Here is a 14,980-nt window from a genome sequence, read left to right as displayed (position 1 = left end):
GGAATTATTGCCTTATGGTCTGGATACTCTAGAATTCGCTGTTAAGAGCTGTTTCCTCTCACAACATCCTATCCCTTAAAATTCCTGCTGTAACTCTATTTATGTTCACATTTTATCATGCCACTGTGCATATAGTTATCTATTTCTGTACTTTATTATACTATGCAGCCATCTAGTGACCAACATCAGAACTGCAGGAGAGCATATTGCTACCGATTACTAGACAGTATTGTATCGCTCTCTGTGCGAGCCATCTGGTTCTGGTCTAGACTCACACGGACTTTGTGTGTAACCTACTGATCAAGTCCCAGGTTCTGTCACCTTATTACCAAACAGGCTGACCCACCATGACTTTATTTTTGACCCTTGGAGCCCAAGTCTGGCTCTTTGAACTCTTTCCAAGGAGCTGAAACAATCCTGAGATCTAATATCCCCATCTTTAGACACACACAAAATAACAACATGATATTGCTGAAAAAATGGCCACATTTTTCCGATACCAGACTAAACCATGGTTCTGTGCAGGAAAAATATAACATGCTGGCAAAATCTAACCAAGAACGTGTACCCGTAGACCAGTCCTCTCAAATGAGCGCAAACTAAATTGTAGAGGACGCACCTTCCTCACCCACTCAAAAAAAAAATGATATAACTCCCTCCTCTACCATCCATGACTTGCTCACTTCTTCAGGGATCACCTTGCCGCATGCCACAGCTAATACTGAAGACTTTCCAGGGTCCATACGCCATCATTTGTCAGGGAATTAGAGGCGCACCTCCATTGACATAAATGTAGACCTGCAATAACTCCTGGGAAACTTCTATTTCAGACCCCAAACAATCCATGCAGCAAAGAGATACCATAGAGGACTCTCCGCAAAGTAAATTAAGCCCTGCAGAATACAGACCACATGAATAACCTACCACATGAATAACCTGCGCTTTGTAGACATTACAGTTAGTTACATTTTAACCACTTTCTGTGGGTCAGAAGAGAGTCCAGCAACATGATGTCCACTCAGTGACCACGTTGTTTAGATTCTCCCGGGAACAACAGAGGAAACTATCCTAGACTGGTCATAGCCAACTATCTACACTGATCCAACAAAGAAAAGATCCCAAAATTTTATAGCTTACTATCCAAGCAAAGTGTATTTTGATCTTTTTGGACTTTAGCCCTGGTGTTTGTTAGTCTGCCACTTCATCACTAAAAAACAATTGCAGTGTCCAACCATTCAGCGAGTTTCCAGGTCCAGCATCTACAGGCAGCGAGGCACCACTTTTACATTGGCAATAATGATTGGCGTGACCCAACACAGTGGAGAGTGTAAAGTTCCCGCTTCCTTAGTTTAATGTGTTTAACCCCATAACTGATTGTAAGGAATTGAAAGCAGAGTGCAGACACTTAAAAGAGATATGTTGGTTCTCCAACCCCTTGGTGCCCCCTGCTGTCTGGGAAAGGCCAGGTCATTGACACATGATCAGCCCCATTGGAGGAAAAGAACTTCTCCAGCCTAGATGAATCCAGAGCACCACAACAAGCACACATTCAACACCTCAACTGCTTCAGACACAACATAACACTGTCACAGGAAACACATTGCCGAGCCCTTCCTAGAAGCGATAGATTCCTGCCATTCATCTGCACATACCACCAAGTCTAGAACAGTAGCCATTCTACTCTGACACGATCTCCCCCATGGAATATTGGACACTAAAACTGATAACTAAGGCTCATAATAACTTAAATCAACAAAAAATTATGAAAAAAAAAAATCTTGTTGAACAGTTTGTTGAAAAGGACAAGCTCACTGGTAACACAAAAATATCACTTAGCAAACTAATCGGGTAAACTGTTGATATCGTATCGGACCCCCAAACCAATCGTTTGCCTTAGATGACTCAGATTCACACCAAATTCAGTCCACATAGCTAAAATATTCCACTCTTATTGGGTCTCTAATGGAATATGCCACTGAAACCAATACACTTAGCACAGCCAGCACATTTTCTTGGTGCTCATTGTGACTGGCAAGTAACTCTCCTTACTAGGTTCTTCTATCATATTGGATTGAGTCAAGGACCATAATGGAAAAAAGTCCAAAGGATTATCCTCGGAATACTATATAATCCTAATACCCAACAGTATCCTGCTCATGACCAACCTTCCCCAGCAACACATAACACAATGGCCGCCTGCTAGATTTACTGATTCATGGAACATCTGGTTCTGGTTAAACACAATAAAGCCTACGACCCACCTCAGTCATACGCCCAATCTCTTTGGGAAACCATGACTGTAAACCCCATTACAGATAGTTCTTTAGCGTAATACATGTACCCAGGGGTAAGTTTTCCAAACCTCTTACATATGAGCTTCCAGTCTGCCTACTCATCTTAGGATGAACAGTCTACCATTATAGACCTGCAAGACGGGGTCAAGTGAAATGCCAGTTTGGTCGGTGCTCCAACCACTCTACTAATCAGTCCTTCATTCAGAATTTAGACTTCCAAGATGGCCACCTCTACCTACCTCTGAATTAAAAGGAGTAAAACCCTGACCTTGAAGTACTATTCTCTCCATCTGCTGGAAAAATCTTATGCCTTAAAGATGATCTCAGAACTTTCATACTCTGACTGGAACTGATGCCTTCATTCTTGACTCAACAGTGAGGAAATCTATAATGAAACTATTGCCAATCCTATCATGCTGCTTACCCCCATAGATTACTCAGCCTCCTCCACCTTACCAGAAAAATGACAATTTAGCACTTACACACTCCTTAATATCAAGGGCCATGGTCCACTCCTATAAGGCTTTGCCAAACTCCTGGGCCCAGGAAATGTACCTGCAAATATGGCAGCGTTCATGAATCACAACTAGGAGTTTTCATATGAAGATCTAGGACTCAACTCAAGATATCGGAAAGGTCAGGCATTGAGTTAAGGTTCTATCACTTATGGGATTACCCAATTCTGCACGTTCTTGCCTTTACTATGTCCATAAGAGCCCCCTTTTTGGTGATCTACATCTACAGTACTGTACAAAAGGGTCATGGCAGCAGTGTGCAAGAGCATCCTCCATAGCTGGCCTAACTCGGCAGCACCCAAGGTCAGATTGTTCTTGCAGATGTCTGTAATCCAAATAGACTAGACAGGTAGATGCTGTTTTTTTTTTTTTAAGCCTTGACAGGTGGAACACACACAGTCTTATTGACATCTTTCTAAATCACACGTACAGGGCCTTTACAGTGCACCTTGGGCTAAAGCTGTGGTACCAGAAACTAGTCCAGAGCCAGCCTGCTGAGGAGACTTGGATGACCACCTTGACATAAAATACAAAAGAACTCGTGTCTCTATTGAGGAGGTCATAGGTTATCAAAATACTCTTCTGTCCTATGGTGATATATATATCATCGAGGTATTTTTCCTGACATTGGTAGATTTTTTTTGTAGATATTCCATTTGACTTTTTTGCTTATTTGAAGTCCAAGTTCCCAGTCCTCCTCACTCCCTCATATATTTGCTGGTATACACATTAGGTCAGCCAGTGGAGCAGAAATCAGCAGGTTTTGGTGACAATCTATAGGTGTACGCTTTGGACACATACATACTAAGGCCTGTTTCATATCAAGCTGCTAAACACCTCAGCATATTTTTGGTTTATGGAATTAGACCAGAGTACAAACTCACTCCCTGCAGATACTGCCCTTAAGAATCAAACCCTGGACCCCAGTTTAGGAATGATATAGTCTCACCCACCAAATATGAAAAAGTAGAAGATTTTAAGCCCAAAGTATTTAATTTCAGCGGTGTAACATGTACAATAAATGTTTGTGTCTTTCTGCACCAGAAGTCTACTTCAGCTTCGACAACTGTTTTAAATGACCATTCTTAAAGTCTGTTTGGCCGTCTCCTTGAATTCTGGACTTTCTGGATTTGGACTAAAAATCTTATTGTACCTTTGTTTACTAGTCATTGTACATAACATTTGCTTGCATTAGTGCTTTGTATTGTGAACATGTGACATTTTACTATTGTATGAAGCTCGTCTTCAACATGCATGAGTCTTTCACCTGTTTAATCTCTGCTTCATAGCAGCAGTCATCAGAACCCGATTCATGGACTCCACTTGTATGAGTGACACAGATCCCTATAGACCCAAGTAATTGATTTCTGTATGATGAGACTGCATGGACTATGTCTAACACACGTTTCACTGGTGGCCCACAATTACTGCTTCTACCACATAGTTATAATGCAGGGGTCAACAAACTTTGGCACTCCAGCTAGTGTGAAACTACAACTCCCAACATGCTCCACTCACTACCATTGGAATTCCAAGAACAGCAGCGTTGGGAGTTGTAGTTTTACAACAGCTGAAGTGCCGAAGGATGCCTACCCCTGTTATAAGGATTATGGCCCCCGCTATTTAGAAGACTATAGGGAGTTGTACACTGTCCATCCAGCAGGTAAAGATTATACTAGCTCTAGCAGGTCATGTGGTGCTATACAGGATAAAGGCTGAAATGCAGGAAATGAGTAGTACACACTGAAGAAGGGAAGACCTTGATAGACAAGTAGGTGGTGGTGGGGAACAGTGATGGAGCGGCAGGTTCTTGATGGAGATCTCTACCTAAATATGGGAATATTAAACTAAAATAACAACAACATCAGACCACAAAACAGGAGTTATACTCTTTATTCCATTCAGAGGCATCTGGCAAGTGGAGCTGCTTGGGGGCACATTACAGATGAAATATGATCCATGCTTTGCAGATATTAAACTCATTTACAGTATAACTTTCTACTGTATCTATTGCCAAAATACTCCAAGTTACCAAGTCTCAATTGAAAATAACATGATTACCACACTAACAGTCTAGAAATTTAAAGAGATATGACAGTATTTAAATCAGCAGATGTAAATGCAGCACCTATCTGTAAAGAAAACAAATCCATGGAAAAATCATCAAGTTATGTCTGCTTCATCATGTTAAGAAAAAGAAAGTCGGGCCTATACCTAGACCACAACAAATGTTTACTGTTATTTTCATGACTTTTTCATAGTTCAGTATTTTAAATCAATGTAAGAAAAATTTCTAAACACTAAATGTCACTCTTGTCAAGAAGAAAAAAAAAATTCAGGCTTTTCTTAAACTACAACATAGGTTCAGAGTCCTTTTTTTTTATTTATTTTTTTATCCAAATTAGTAAGATGTAGATGGTGAAGAATAAGAAAGAAAAAACACTTCAGACCATTTTCAAAAAAAGAAAGAAAGAAAAAAAAAAGATCTGTACAACAATGATCTTTGGGAAATTATCTATTCTATGTAGAAATGCCTCTATTTCAATATGACTCTAAGAGGTAGATCAACAAAATGATGAAACAAATGGTTTTTGCTAGTTGTGCCCCTCAAATCAGTGCAGCATGGTGATTGTGATCATCTCATGCACAAAAACATCACAAAAAAATAAAGGTTCAGAGGTAAATCGCATGGCTCTGTTAAGACCACACACACACACACACAGCAGTCTTTATGCACCATGTGTTGCCACATTTTCAAAACTGAGGTAGACTGAAGTTTATTGTAGAAACTTGAATGTGTAAATATTACCACAATCATTCAAATTACATTCTGAAATTAAAAAGAATTTGGTAGGTTTCCTTTTCCCTGCCTTTTGATTTCTTTTTTTTCCGCTTATACCCTTGTGCTGTCAGAATCACGTGGCGACATCAACCACGTGCCACTGGCAGCTGAAGGGTAAATGGTTGGTTGCAAAAAAAAAAAAAAATAAAAAAAAAAAAAAAAAAATTAAAGTGTGCATAAACCCTGCTGTATATTTCAAACCAAAAGACGGTTTTTATTCAGCTTTTAACCTTCCAAGTAGCTTTGTGTGGCCCTTTTAACTTTTTTTTTAAATTTTTTTTATTTTTTTTAAATTTTTTTTATTCTTTACTGAGGCTGGATATGTAAACGTAAGCCTGTCGTTATCTTTCGTGTGATCAAACGAATGTCTGACCATCCCCCGTTCCCTCTCCCCCAGTCATGGTAACTGAATGTAATATGCATTGATCTGACAGGAAGCATGGAGTTTGATGGTTATGGGAAGGGGAAAAAAAAAATAGAAAGGAAATATATATATTTATATATTTTATACATACATATATTTATGCTCCCACAGATCAAGTATGGTTTTTCCTATAGTTTACCAAACTGACGATGAAGCTTGCTCTTTGAACAGAATGGCAAAGTTCAAACGGGCTGCAAATGTTTAAATGTAGCACTATTAGGTAGTGATGGTCAAAGGCACAAAGGGTTCATTGCATTCAACCAAGCAGCACAAAGAAAGAAAGAAATGAAAAAATAAAAAATAGAATCCAGTCTTCTAGCACCCTTGCCAAAAAAAAAAAAAAAAAAAAAATTGAAAAAAAAAATTTGAAAAGAAAAACTCCCCAAACCCAGCTGGCCTCTTTCCATCACTTCCTTGTGTGGTGTTCCCAGAAAAAAAGTACCGTCAAACTTTTTTTTTTCATCCCATAGTAAAAGAAAAATAAACGGCATTGCTGCTATCAGTATGGTGGCGTCTTTCAGTATCTATTATTTGAACATTCACTGAATTTTGTAGCAAAATGATGGTGTGGAAGGCTTCAGAGAAAACTGAGGCAACTCCCCATCTTTTACTCCCATCAGCCATCAGCTAGCAGATGCATTCTCTGACCAAATAATAATATCTCTGCACTACTAGCTGGTAGCTGATATTTTACTTTTTTTTATTAAAAAAATAAAATGCTCAAGAACTATTAGCTTTATAAAGTATACAAAATACCAAAAAAAAAAAAAAAAATTTAAAATAAAAATAAAAAAAGCAAAAAAGGAACAAATTTCTCATTGAGGTACTAAATGCCTGAGGTAGTTTAGTAAAATGCATATTCATCTTTTTATGCCCTGGCCAACACCTTTCTACACTTCCCTTAGGTTATTCATGGCAGTGTTAAGTAAAAATGCAACCAAATTAAAAAAAAAAAAAAATGCCACTTGTTCAACACTGGGACTAACACTTAATCTCTTCAATATCCTTCGACACTAACCAATCAGTAATCCCACCCTCTACGAATTTCTTTTAATATAACTGGACGTATAAAGAGCAATGCCTTTTCTTTTTACACCAGAGAACTCATAAGAGAAAGCTTCATTAAACAAAGTTCTAAAATTGTTTGGGGATAAGAACAATTAAAAAAAAGACTAACAAGGTTTATGTTAACTTGTGAGAATAGATCAAAAGGGAAGTGAAGGGGTCCTTATATTTTTTTTTTTCCTTTTCGTTTTCCTTTTTTTTTTTCTATTTTTTTTTTTTTTTTTTTTTTTTTAAAGCTGGGTTTCAAAAGTTTGAGAGCCTAAATTACATTCTCAGAGACAGTTTAATGGTTGCCTGGTCCTCAAACAGGTGACAAGCTAGTTGGCATTTTTGTAACCACTTAGCACAGACAGGTGTTGGTCCCTGTCCATTCCTCAGTCTGTCTTTGGTCTGGCATCTGTCTCTGTGAAGGGCTATGTTCCTGAACCTTTATTTTCGTCTTGGCTGGGGCTGTCCACTTTGTGCAGTCTTCTGCTGTTGCTGCTGTTGTCTTCTTACCTGAGCCAAAATTTCCTGAATTTTTCTTTGTGCAAGCTAAAAAAGAAAAACAAAAAACATTACATGCATATTTACAAGGCCCGATAATTAAAAAAAAAAAAAAAAAAAAAAAAAGTGTCATATGCTCTCAAAGATCAAGCTACACAGTGATAAAGTTGAGAAATCCCTCATTTTAGCCCCAAAAGATAGACTTTAGCAGCTAAAGAGGAATTCTTGCCACCAACTCACATGTAAATTCATCACATTAACGTAGCTGAGAAATTGATTTGGTTATAACCCCGCATTATGCAGTAAAGACTTCTGGGAAAGTCAGGCATGATGTTCAGGGTGCTTCCCATAGAGAGCAGCATAACAGAAGCACTGTCTCCCTGTTTACTTCTTGGGAGATAGATTTGCATATTCTTCCCTTGCAGTGGAGCAACTATGGCTGTATAAGTCTCCACACACCTGAAAAGGTGGTCTCTCCCTAAGGATAGACGTTATCCCCACATTAACATTGGCAGCAGATGTTTCTGGGGTTGTTATGGGCCAAGGTCAGGAGTGAATTGCTTAATTTGTATTTCCTGTTTCTTTTGAAGTCAGATTGGGATAAAAAAAAAGCAAAATCTACAATAAAACCAGCTTTTTCTCAATGTGTTGTCTCAGGTTATAGTTGGTTTCACAATACACTTTGGCAAAAACTGCAGAAGAGCTTTTTCAAAAGCCAAGAGTGGAGTCAAAATGGAAATGCTTTTCTATTGCGCATAACTGGTGTATATACATAACTGGTGTATATACACAGATTTTTTTGCTGCACTCACCACTAAGTTTCTGTTGTATTTTGCCTAACGCGTTCCCAATATATGGAGCTTACCTGGCTTGCATAAAAATGGCCTGTTATTTTAACAACCACTTGATCATTTTCATCTGGTGTTTGATCACGAGGAACAACAACTTCTGCACTTGTCAGATTTTGAAGCTCATTAACCTGCAACAAGATCACATTTTCATCATGACAGTATTATTTATCTGTCTACTGTGCAAAAATAAACATGCACGCTACAAGACTGAAGTTTTTAGTTTAATCTTCCAGTCTGCACAGAAAGTTTTCACAAAACTGCAGTATAAATGGTATTAAAACAAAAACAAAAAGGAGAGGAGCGACCGGGGGGGGGGGGGGGGATGGGGGCAATGCTGATCACATGACCAGTGGTCTGACCCATTTTAAAATCCTCAGGGCCAGGTAAATTAAACCCCTTGGACAACCCTAAGGAGCATTGCCAACCAAAGGGGCAGGTAATACAGCTTCCATACTAAAGATGAAAGTGCAATTTAAGGACAGCTGGCAGAGCAAAAGCATTGTGAAATTATTACACCAACACAAGCTTTAAGAAGGAGGAAATACATCTGTACCCAGTTGGAAACCATATGGTTAATTTCCCACGAAAATTAAACAGAGTGGCCAGTTGCCCTGAATGAACTGGATCATGGATTATTGTAGTGCCCACAATTGAGCGTTTACCAATTGAAAAAGGTACAGAGGCAGACGTATTAATTGTATTATCTATACAGCATAAACCAGACAGCCTAAAGACGTGCCCAAGTTTATACCACCTATTAGCTGACTGACTCACTGCCAAATTTTAGCCTTACAATTTTGATGTATGATGTGACATCTTAGGCTGAGTTCACACACTGAGTTTTTTGGTCAGGATTATGAAGCCGAATTCTCCTCAACATCCTAACCAAAAAGACAGCTCTCATTGATTTCAATGGGAGCCGGGCATTTCTTTTTTCCTGGAGCGGTTTGTTCCGACTCCCAGAAAAAAGAATGGACCTGCTCATTCTTCAGGCTGATTGCACCTCGCGAATCTGCCTGAAGACACTCCTAACTAGGCCCATTCATTTGGTCGTAATCCGTATCGCACTGTCACAAATGGATGCACTGCACTGGCATTCAGTCGCGGCTACCCTGTATTTTGGACCGGAACCTGAGGCGGCCTCCACCTCAGATTCTGGTCCAAAATACTCAGTCTGATATATCTATCTCCTAAAAGTTTTGCAATTCCAACTTTACCCACTGAGCATAAAATAGTTTGACCTCCTATCTCCTGGAGATGGACAATGAGCTATAGAAACAATGGTCTGGAGAAGACCCTATTGACTTCTATGGGAAAGTTTTCTAGGCATGCCCTGTGACCTGTACAGAGGTCATGGTGTATAGAGGGGAGTAGATAAGCTGTGAAATCCCTTATTGTGAGTAGTGGATTCAGTGTCTTATCTACTTATACAGGAAATCTGTCATCATCAGTGGTCTACTAACATTACCAAGGTACTGCAAACAATTCTCCTTAAGACAACAAGAAGTCTCAGCATATTATGTCTGAGTGGCCAGTGTCTTTTTTTTTCTTCTTTAATCTATAGATGATAACATGGCAAATTTTTAAAAACCTCACCCAAAAAAAATTCTTTAAAAATATGTTTACCATTCAACTCTTAATAAAATTGGTCATTTTGTGGCGATAAATTCCCTTTAATAAATGTGGTGCAAAACATGTACACCAATTTATTGGTGCAATAAGATTAGTATATCTCCACTGATGAGCGTAATGCTCAGTTGGAAACTAGAGAATTGTAAAGAATTGTAAAATTAAACGGAAATAAACTTGCAGTTAGACCTGTGAAGTTGTGACAATATGTGAATAGGGAGAGTAATTCTGGAAGAGATTCTGAATATTTCCATCAAACAAATACAAGACTGAATTGGATAGAACTATAAATCTCTAATGGTATTACATACAGTTTTGCCTCCTTTGCCGATAACACGCCCAGCAGCATAAGATGGCACTTTAATATGGGCTTCGAGTTTAACTTCCTCTTTGGGTCCAAAGAAATTTTCTTCTTTAAGTTTACCATAAATCCTGCCTTGAGCCTGAATAAAAAAAAAAAAAAAAAAAAAGTACAAAAACATCACAAAAACCGAAAAGGTTATAATGGATCAGTATAGAACAGTGAGCTATAGGTTTGTTTTAGCCACTTTCATGTCGAGATCTACGAGAGTATATTAAAAAAAAAAAAAAAAAGGCAGAATCCCATTTTTCCTGCACATTTCTAAGTGTTAATTTCCTGTTCTAGTGCCAAAATATTTCATGGTAATGGGAAATGAGCTTCCGATCGAGAGAGCAGAAGCTCACTCTTCACTTGGTATTTGTCCAAAGCTTGCAATGTCAAAGTATTTTTAATCTGGGATTTTCAGGTCACATGACTGTCTAGACCGAAAGCTGGTTACCGTTCAGAGACAGCAGAAATAAATAAAACTTTGGCGCAGCGCTACTTTAAGAAAGTTTTTCTTCCAGAAGAGAAATGTGGTTAAAAAAAAAAAAACCTTTTTCATTCCATGTCTACTGGTGTTATACATTTGTGTATTACTTTCACAAGAACAGGAGGATTAGTTTGAATAGGACTGGCCAGAGATGTTTCCAGCAAGTAGTCACATATTTTAAGCATCAGGTCGCTGGATGTTAATAGGCACAATAAAAAAAAATTGTAAACCATCAGCAACACCTGACTAATTTCCCCCAAAGTAAAAGTAGTGCAGTCATTGCAAATTCTATTTATATACATTGCTGCTCTAGCAATAGTTAAAACTACAATTTTAACTTTGAAGGGTTTATCCAGTTTCTAATACTATTGGTTTATCCTTAGGATAGGTCATCAATATTAGATCTAGGAGCGTCCGATAGCTGAGACTCCCGCAGATCTGCTGTTCCGGGGCAGCGCGGTTCCTGGTAATGTATAAATGCCAAAGGCACGCTGCTCCCCTGCCGTAAAAACGGGAGCAGCAGGTTTTGGTACTCAAGCACTGCCCCATTGAAGTCTTGTCTATAGTTTGTACACTCGGTGAGTACTGTGGCTTCCAGCATCTAAACATTACCAGGAGCGGAGCTGCTGATCTGCAGGGGTCTCTGCTGTTGGATTCTCACAGATCTAACATTGATGACCTAAGGATAGGCCAACAATATTAGAAACTGAGCACTTGCTTATAAGGGTTACCAAGTTTGTAAAGACCACTTAAGGTGGCTCTTTCCACACTTGTGAACGGTGGTCAGTCTTCCATAATATATCAGGCGACAGTTTTCTACATGTTTCAGAAACAGCAGAAACCTTACTAAGGCTGAGGCCACACATTGCAGAAATGCTACATCTTTTGTTGAAGATTTTGCTGCAGTTTTTGAACCAAAGTTAGGAGTGTATTTAGCAGAAGCATTTCCTCTCTTTTGAAGACATTCTTTGCTTTGTCTCAAAAACCATAGTAAGATCTTAAGAAAAAAAAGGGGGGGGACCCCCCCCCCCCCCCCCAAACCTACAAATCACGTTTTTGTACTATATTTGTAACTTCAAATTCCCTGCTCTGGCAGATGGTGCACCTCATAGCACAAAACAAAGACTGGCATTAAAAATACCAGTGTTCATAAGTCTGCACTATTGACTTCAGTGGACTATTTACACATCTGTGTGTTTTCTTCCCCCCTTGTTATTGTGGATTCGAAGGCCACACACTCCCCCAACAGAAGACATTGGGTCGGTTGTTAACGGCCAACAAAACAGACACCCAAGTGACTGGTGTTAAGAGATTTCTGGGTTGTTTCAAGAAAAAAAAAAACGCAATGAAATTCCTAAAAATTGGTTTGACATCCATGAAATGGATGCAAAATACATGATACACTGATACAAATTGGCCGTCCATCTTTCAGTGCTGTTTTTTTAACCTCAGGGTTTTTTGCTCAGCATTTGATGTGATCCCCTCTACTAAAACTTTTAGTGTCACTTGATGTATCAGTGAGGGTATCACACCAAAGGTCCTTTTACTTAGGCTTTACTTTACTTAGGGAGAGTCATACCTCATAATAGTAAAAAACCAAAGCGCGGACACATGTATAATAAAGGTAGTAAATAGTCTTTAGGAGTTCCCCTTCCACTGTACTTCTGCTTTTAGAGTTCTCAAGAAAGGATGAAGCAAAACGTTGCCACTACTTATACCCTGTACTTCCCTAGCTACTGGATAGTTCTCCCTATTGTAATGCAAGCAATGGTTTTATAGTATTTGCTAGTAGAATATATTGGAGAATCATTTTTAATGAGAACCAGCCCTAACCGAATAGTTGGGACCAATGTAGCTACTGGATCACTAATAGGGAACTGCATACGGTAACATACAGTGTAGGAAGAACCCTTAGAATAGTTTTTCTTTAGGAAACGCACACACACCCCACACACATATACATGGCTTACTTTGAATTGGGCTTCTGGTGGTCCAGTGATGATCACCATTCTTAATTTAGCTTCTGGTCCCTCTGCTGGAGCAATCTGCAAATAAACCTGCATTAGCAAATGTAGTGACAACAAAACTGTAGTCTGAAAGGAGGGGGGAGGGTATGTAACCATCCAGTACCTTTATGGAGGCTCCAGCAAAACGTGAAAGTTGTTTTATATGTTGTCCTTGCTTTCCAATAATTGCTCCTACAGCCAATGCGGGTATAAAAAGATGAACCGTTTCTGATTCAGGCTGTTGCTAAAAGAAAAAAAAAAAACACACCACATCAATACTTAAATGTACTAGAGCGAACACACAATTTGCTGATGAGTTGCACAGCAGCCTACACTATTTAGCACCTTTAAAACAAGTGTCACCAGGATGAAGCATATTAAAAAAGGAACTTGTCAGGTCAATTTGGGATACTAAACTTGTGGGCGGTTTAGTGCCCCAAATCGCCCTGACAGGTTCCCTTTAAACCAGCAACATAGGTCATGCGCCTCCGTTGCCTAGATAATCATCTATTCATCTAGTCTGGAGCAATCTATTACCCCAGACATTGTTCTAATACACTGTCATTAACACAGGACCAGGAGAGACTTCAGCCTAGCAACCACTCAAAGGAAGGAAGAATGGGAAGGGGTGGGGGAATATGAGAACAGTGTGAGGCGTAGTAATTTGCTCCAAAGGTGCCCTCAGTGCTCCCAACTACTCAACTGCATATTTTGGCAACAAAGGCGATAATTTTCATGTAGAAGAGGGCATTACAATTAGGAGGGCCTGACCTATCTAACTGTATTACCGATTTAGGGAGCCTTCACACAGAGTTTACGCTCACTCATTCTGAACATAAAACTCGTTCAGAGTGAGCGGCGGAAAAAACAGATCCCATTGACTTCAATGGGTGCCGGCAAATGCGCGCTCCCCATTGAAATTAATGGGAGGCTTTTTTACCTTTTACTTTCAATGTGATACGCGAGTATGCCGGCACCCATTCAAGTCAATGGGATTTGTTTTTTACGCCGCTCACTCTGAATGAGTTTTACGTTCAGAATGAGCGAGCGTAAACTCCGTGTGAAGGCTTCCTTAACATGCTTCACCCTTGTGACAGACTCCTTTAAAACAAAACAAAAAAAAAAAAATAAAAAAAATAAATAGGGAAAACCGTCTTTATTTATTTTGGTATTTAAATATAATATAACAACGGCCATCTAATTTCTAAGCTATTTTAGAGGTAATATTATTACAATAGTAGTGTGTTGTCTAATTCTTACCCCAAATGGTGGATAGGATGTGGACGACGTAGGTGAAGACACCCCAACTGAAGCAGGTGGCATGCCTGAAGAAGAAGGTGGGAAGAGACCTAATGCGTTCAGGTTTAACCCAGGGATCAAGTGAGCTTGGAGCTGGAGACAAAAACAAAACAAATAATGTTGAAAGCGTCAATTTATATATATAAAAAAACAAAACAAAAACATTACTAAGAGCAAACAGAGCTCAGCTTTCATTTCTTAAACTTATGGAAAAAATAATTTGCATTATAAATGGATGCAACAGGTCGCAAGGCCATTTTTCTTACCATTAAGATTTGAGGTTTATTAGCTTCACTCAAATTCTCTTGTGTACAAGTCATTCTAACAGCAGCCAGTACGGTTTATTGTGACCAAGTAAATTCAACTAAGTCTAAATTCAACAAAGTAATCGGTCACTTAATGGTTAGGCTACATTCAGAAGACTGGGGTGCAAAAAAATGACATCTGTCTTGCACCCAAAGGGCAATGGTTTTCTCATTTTCATTTGAGTGTATGGAGGAAGCCGTGAAAACAGCCAAAAATAGGACATGACCTATATTTTTCACGATACACAGCACCCGTTACACTGGCTCTCTAAGAATAAATTCAGTTTTTCATTGTGGCATATAAAACAAAAATAAATAAAAAAAAAAAATCTGCATCAGGTTTTTAAAACTAATTATGAAGAGATTTCTGAGACAGTTTTTGGAAGCTGTATTTGTCTAGCTCACATTAGTTTCCTAAAAATAAATAAATA

The 14,980-nt window shown here is 38.9% G+C and overlaps 1 protein-coding gene across 1 annotated transcript in view; it reads right to left on the bottom strand.

Annotated features, from left to right (window-relative positions):
• Positions 1 to 6,892: 6,892 nt before the first annotated feature.
• The window catches only part of IGF2BP3 (insulin like growth factor 2 mRNA binding protein 3), a 73,746-nt gene continuing 65,658 nt past the window's right edge, over positions 6,893 to 14,980 (bottom strand). Inside the window, exons 10-15 of the mRNA XM_075271434.1 lie at positions 14,206 to 14,337; positions 13,070 to 13,189; positions 12,910 to 12,984; positions 10,418 to 10,549; positions 8,492 to 8,605; positions 6,893 to 7,674 (exon numbers count right to left, since the gene is read on the bottom strand). Coding sequence (XP_075127535.1) covers positions 7,570 to 7,674; positions 8,492 to 8,605; positions 10,418 to 10,549; positions 12,910 to 12,984; positions 13,070 to 13,189; positions 14,206 to 14,337 — 678 coding nt within the window. The 3' untranslated portion in view covers positions 6,893 to 7,569. The remainder of the gene's footprint in view (positions 7,675 to 8,491; positions 8,606 to 10,417; positions 10,550 to 12,909; positions 12,985 to 13,069; positions 13,190 to 14,205; positions 14,338 to 14,980) is intronic.

The sequence above is a fragment of the Leptodactylus fuscus genome, chromosome 4 (genome assembly GCF_031893055.1).
Source record: "Leptodactylus fuscus isolate aLepFus1 chromosome 4, aLepFus1.hap2, whole genome shotgun sequence".
Classification (NCBI taxonomy): Eukaryota; Metazoa; Chordata; class Amphibia; order Anura; family Leptodactylidae; genus Leptodactylus; species Leptodactylus fuscus.
This window is presented reverse-complemented; position numbering and strand designations above follow the sequence as displayed.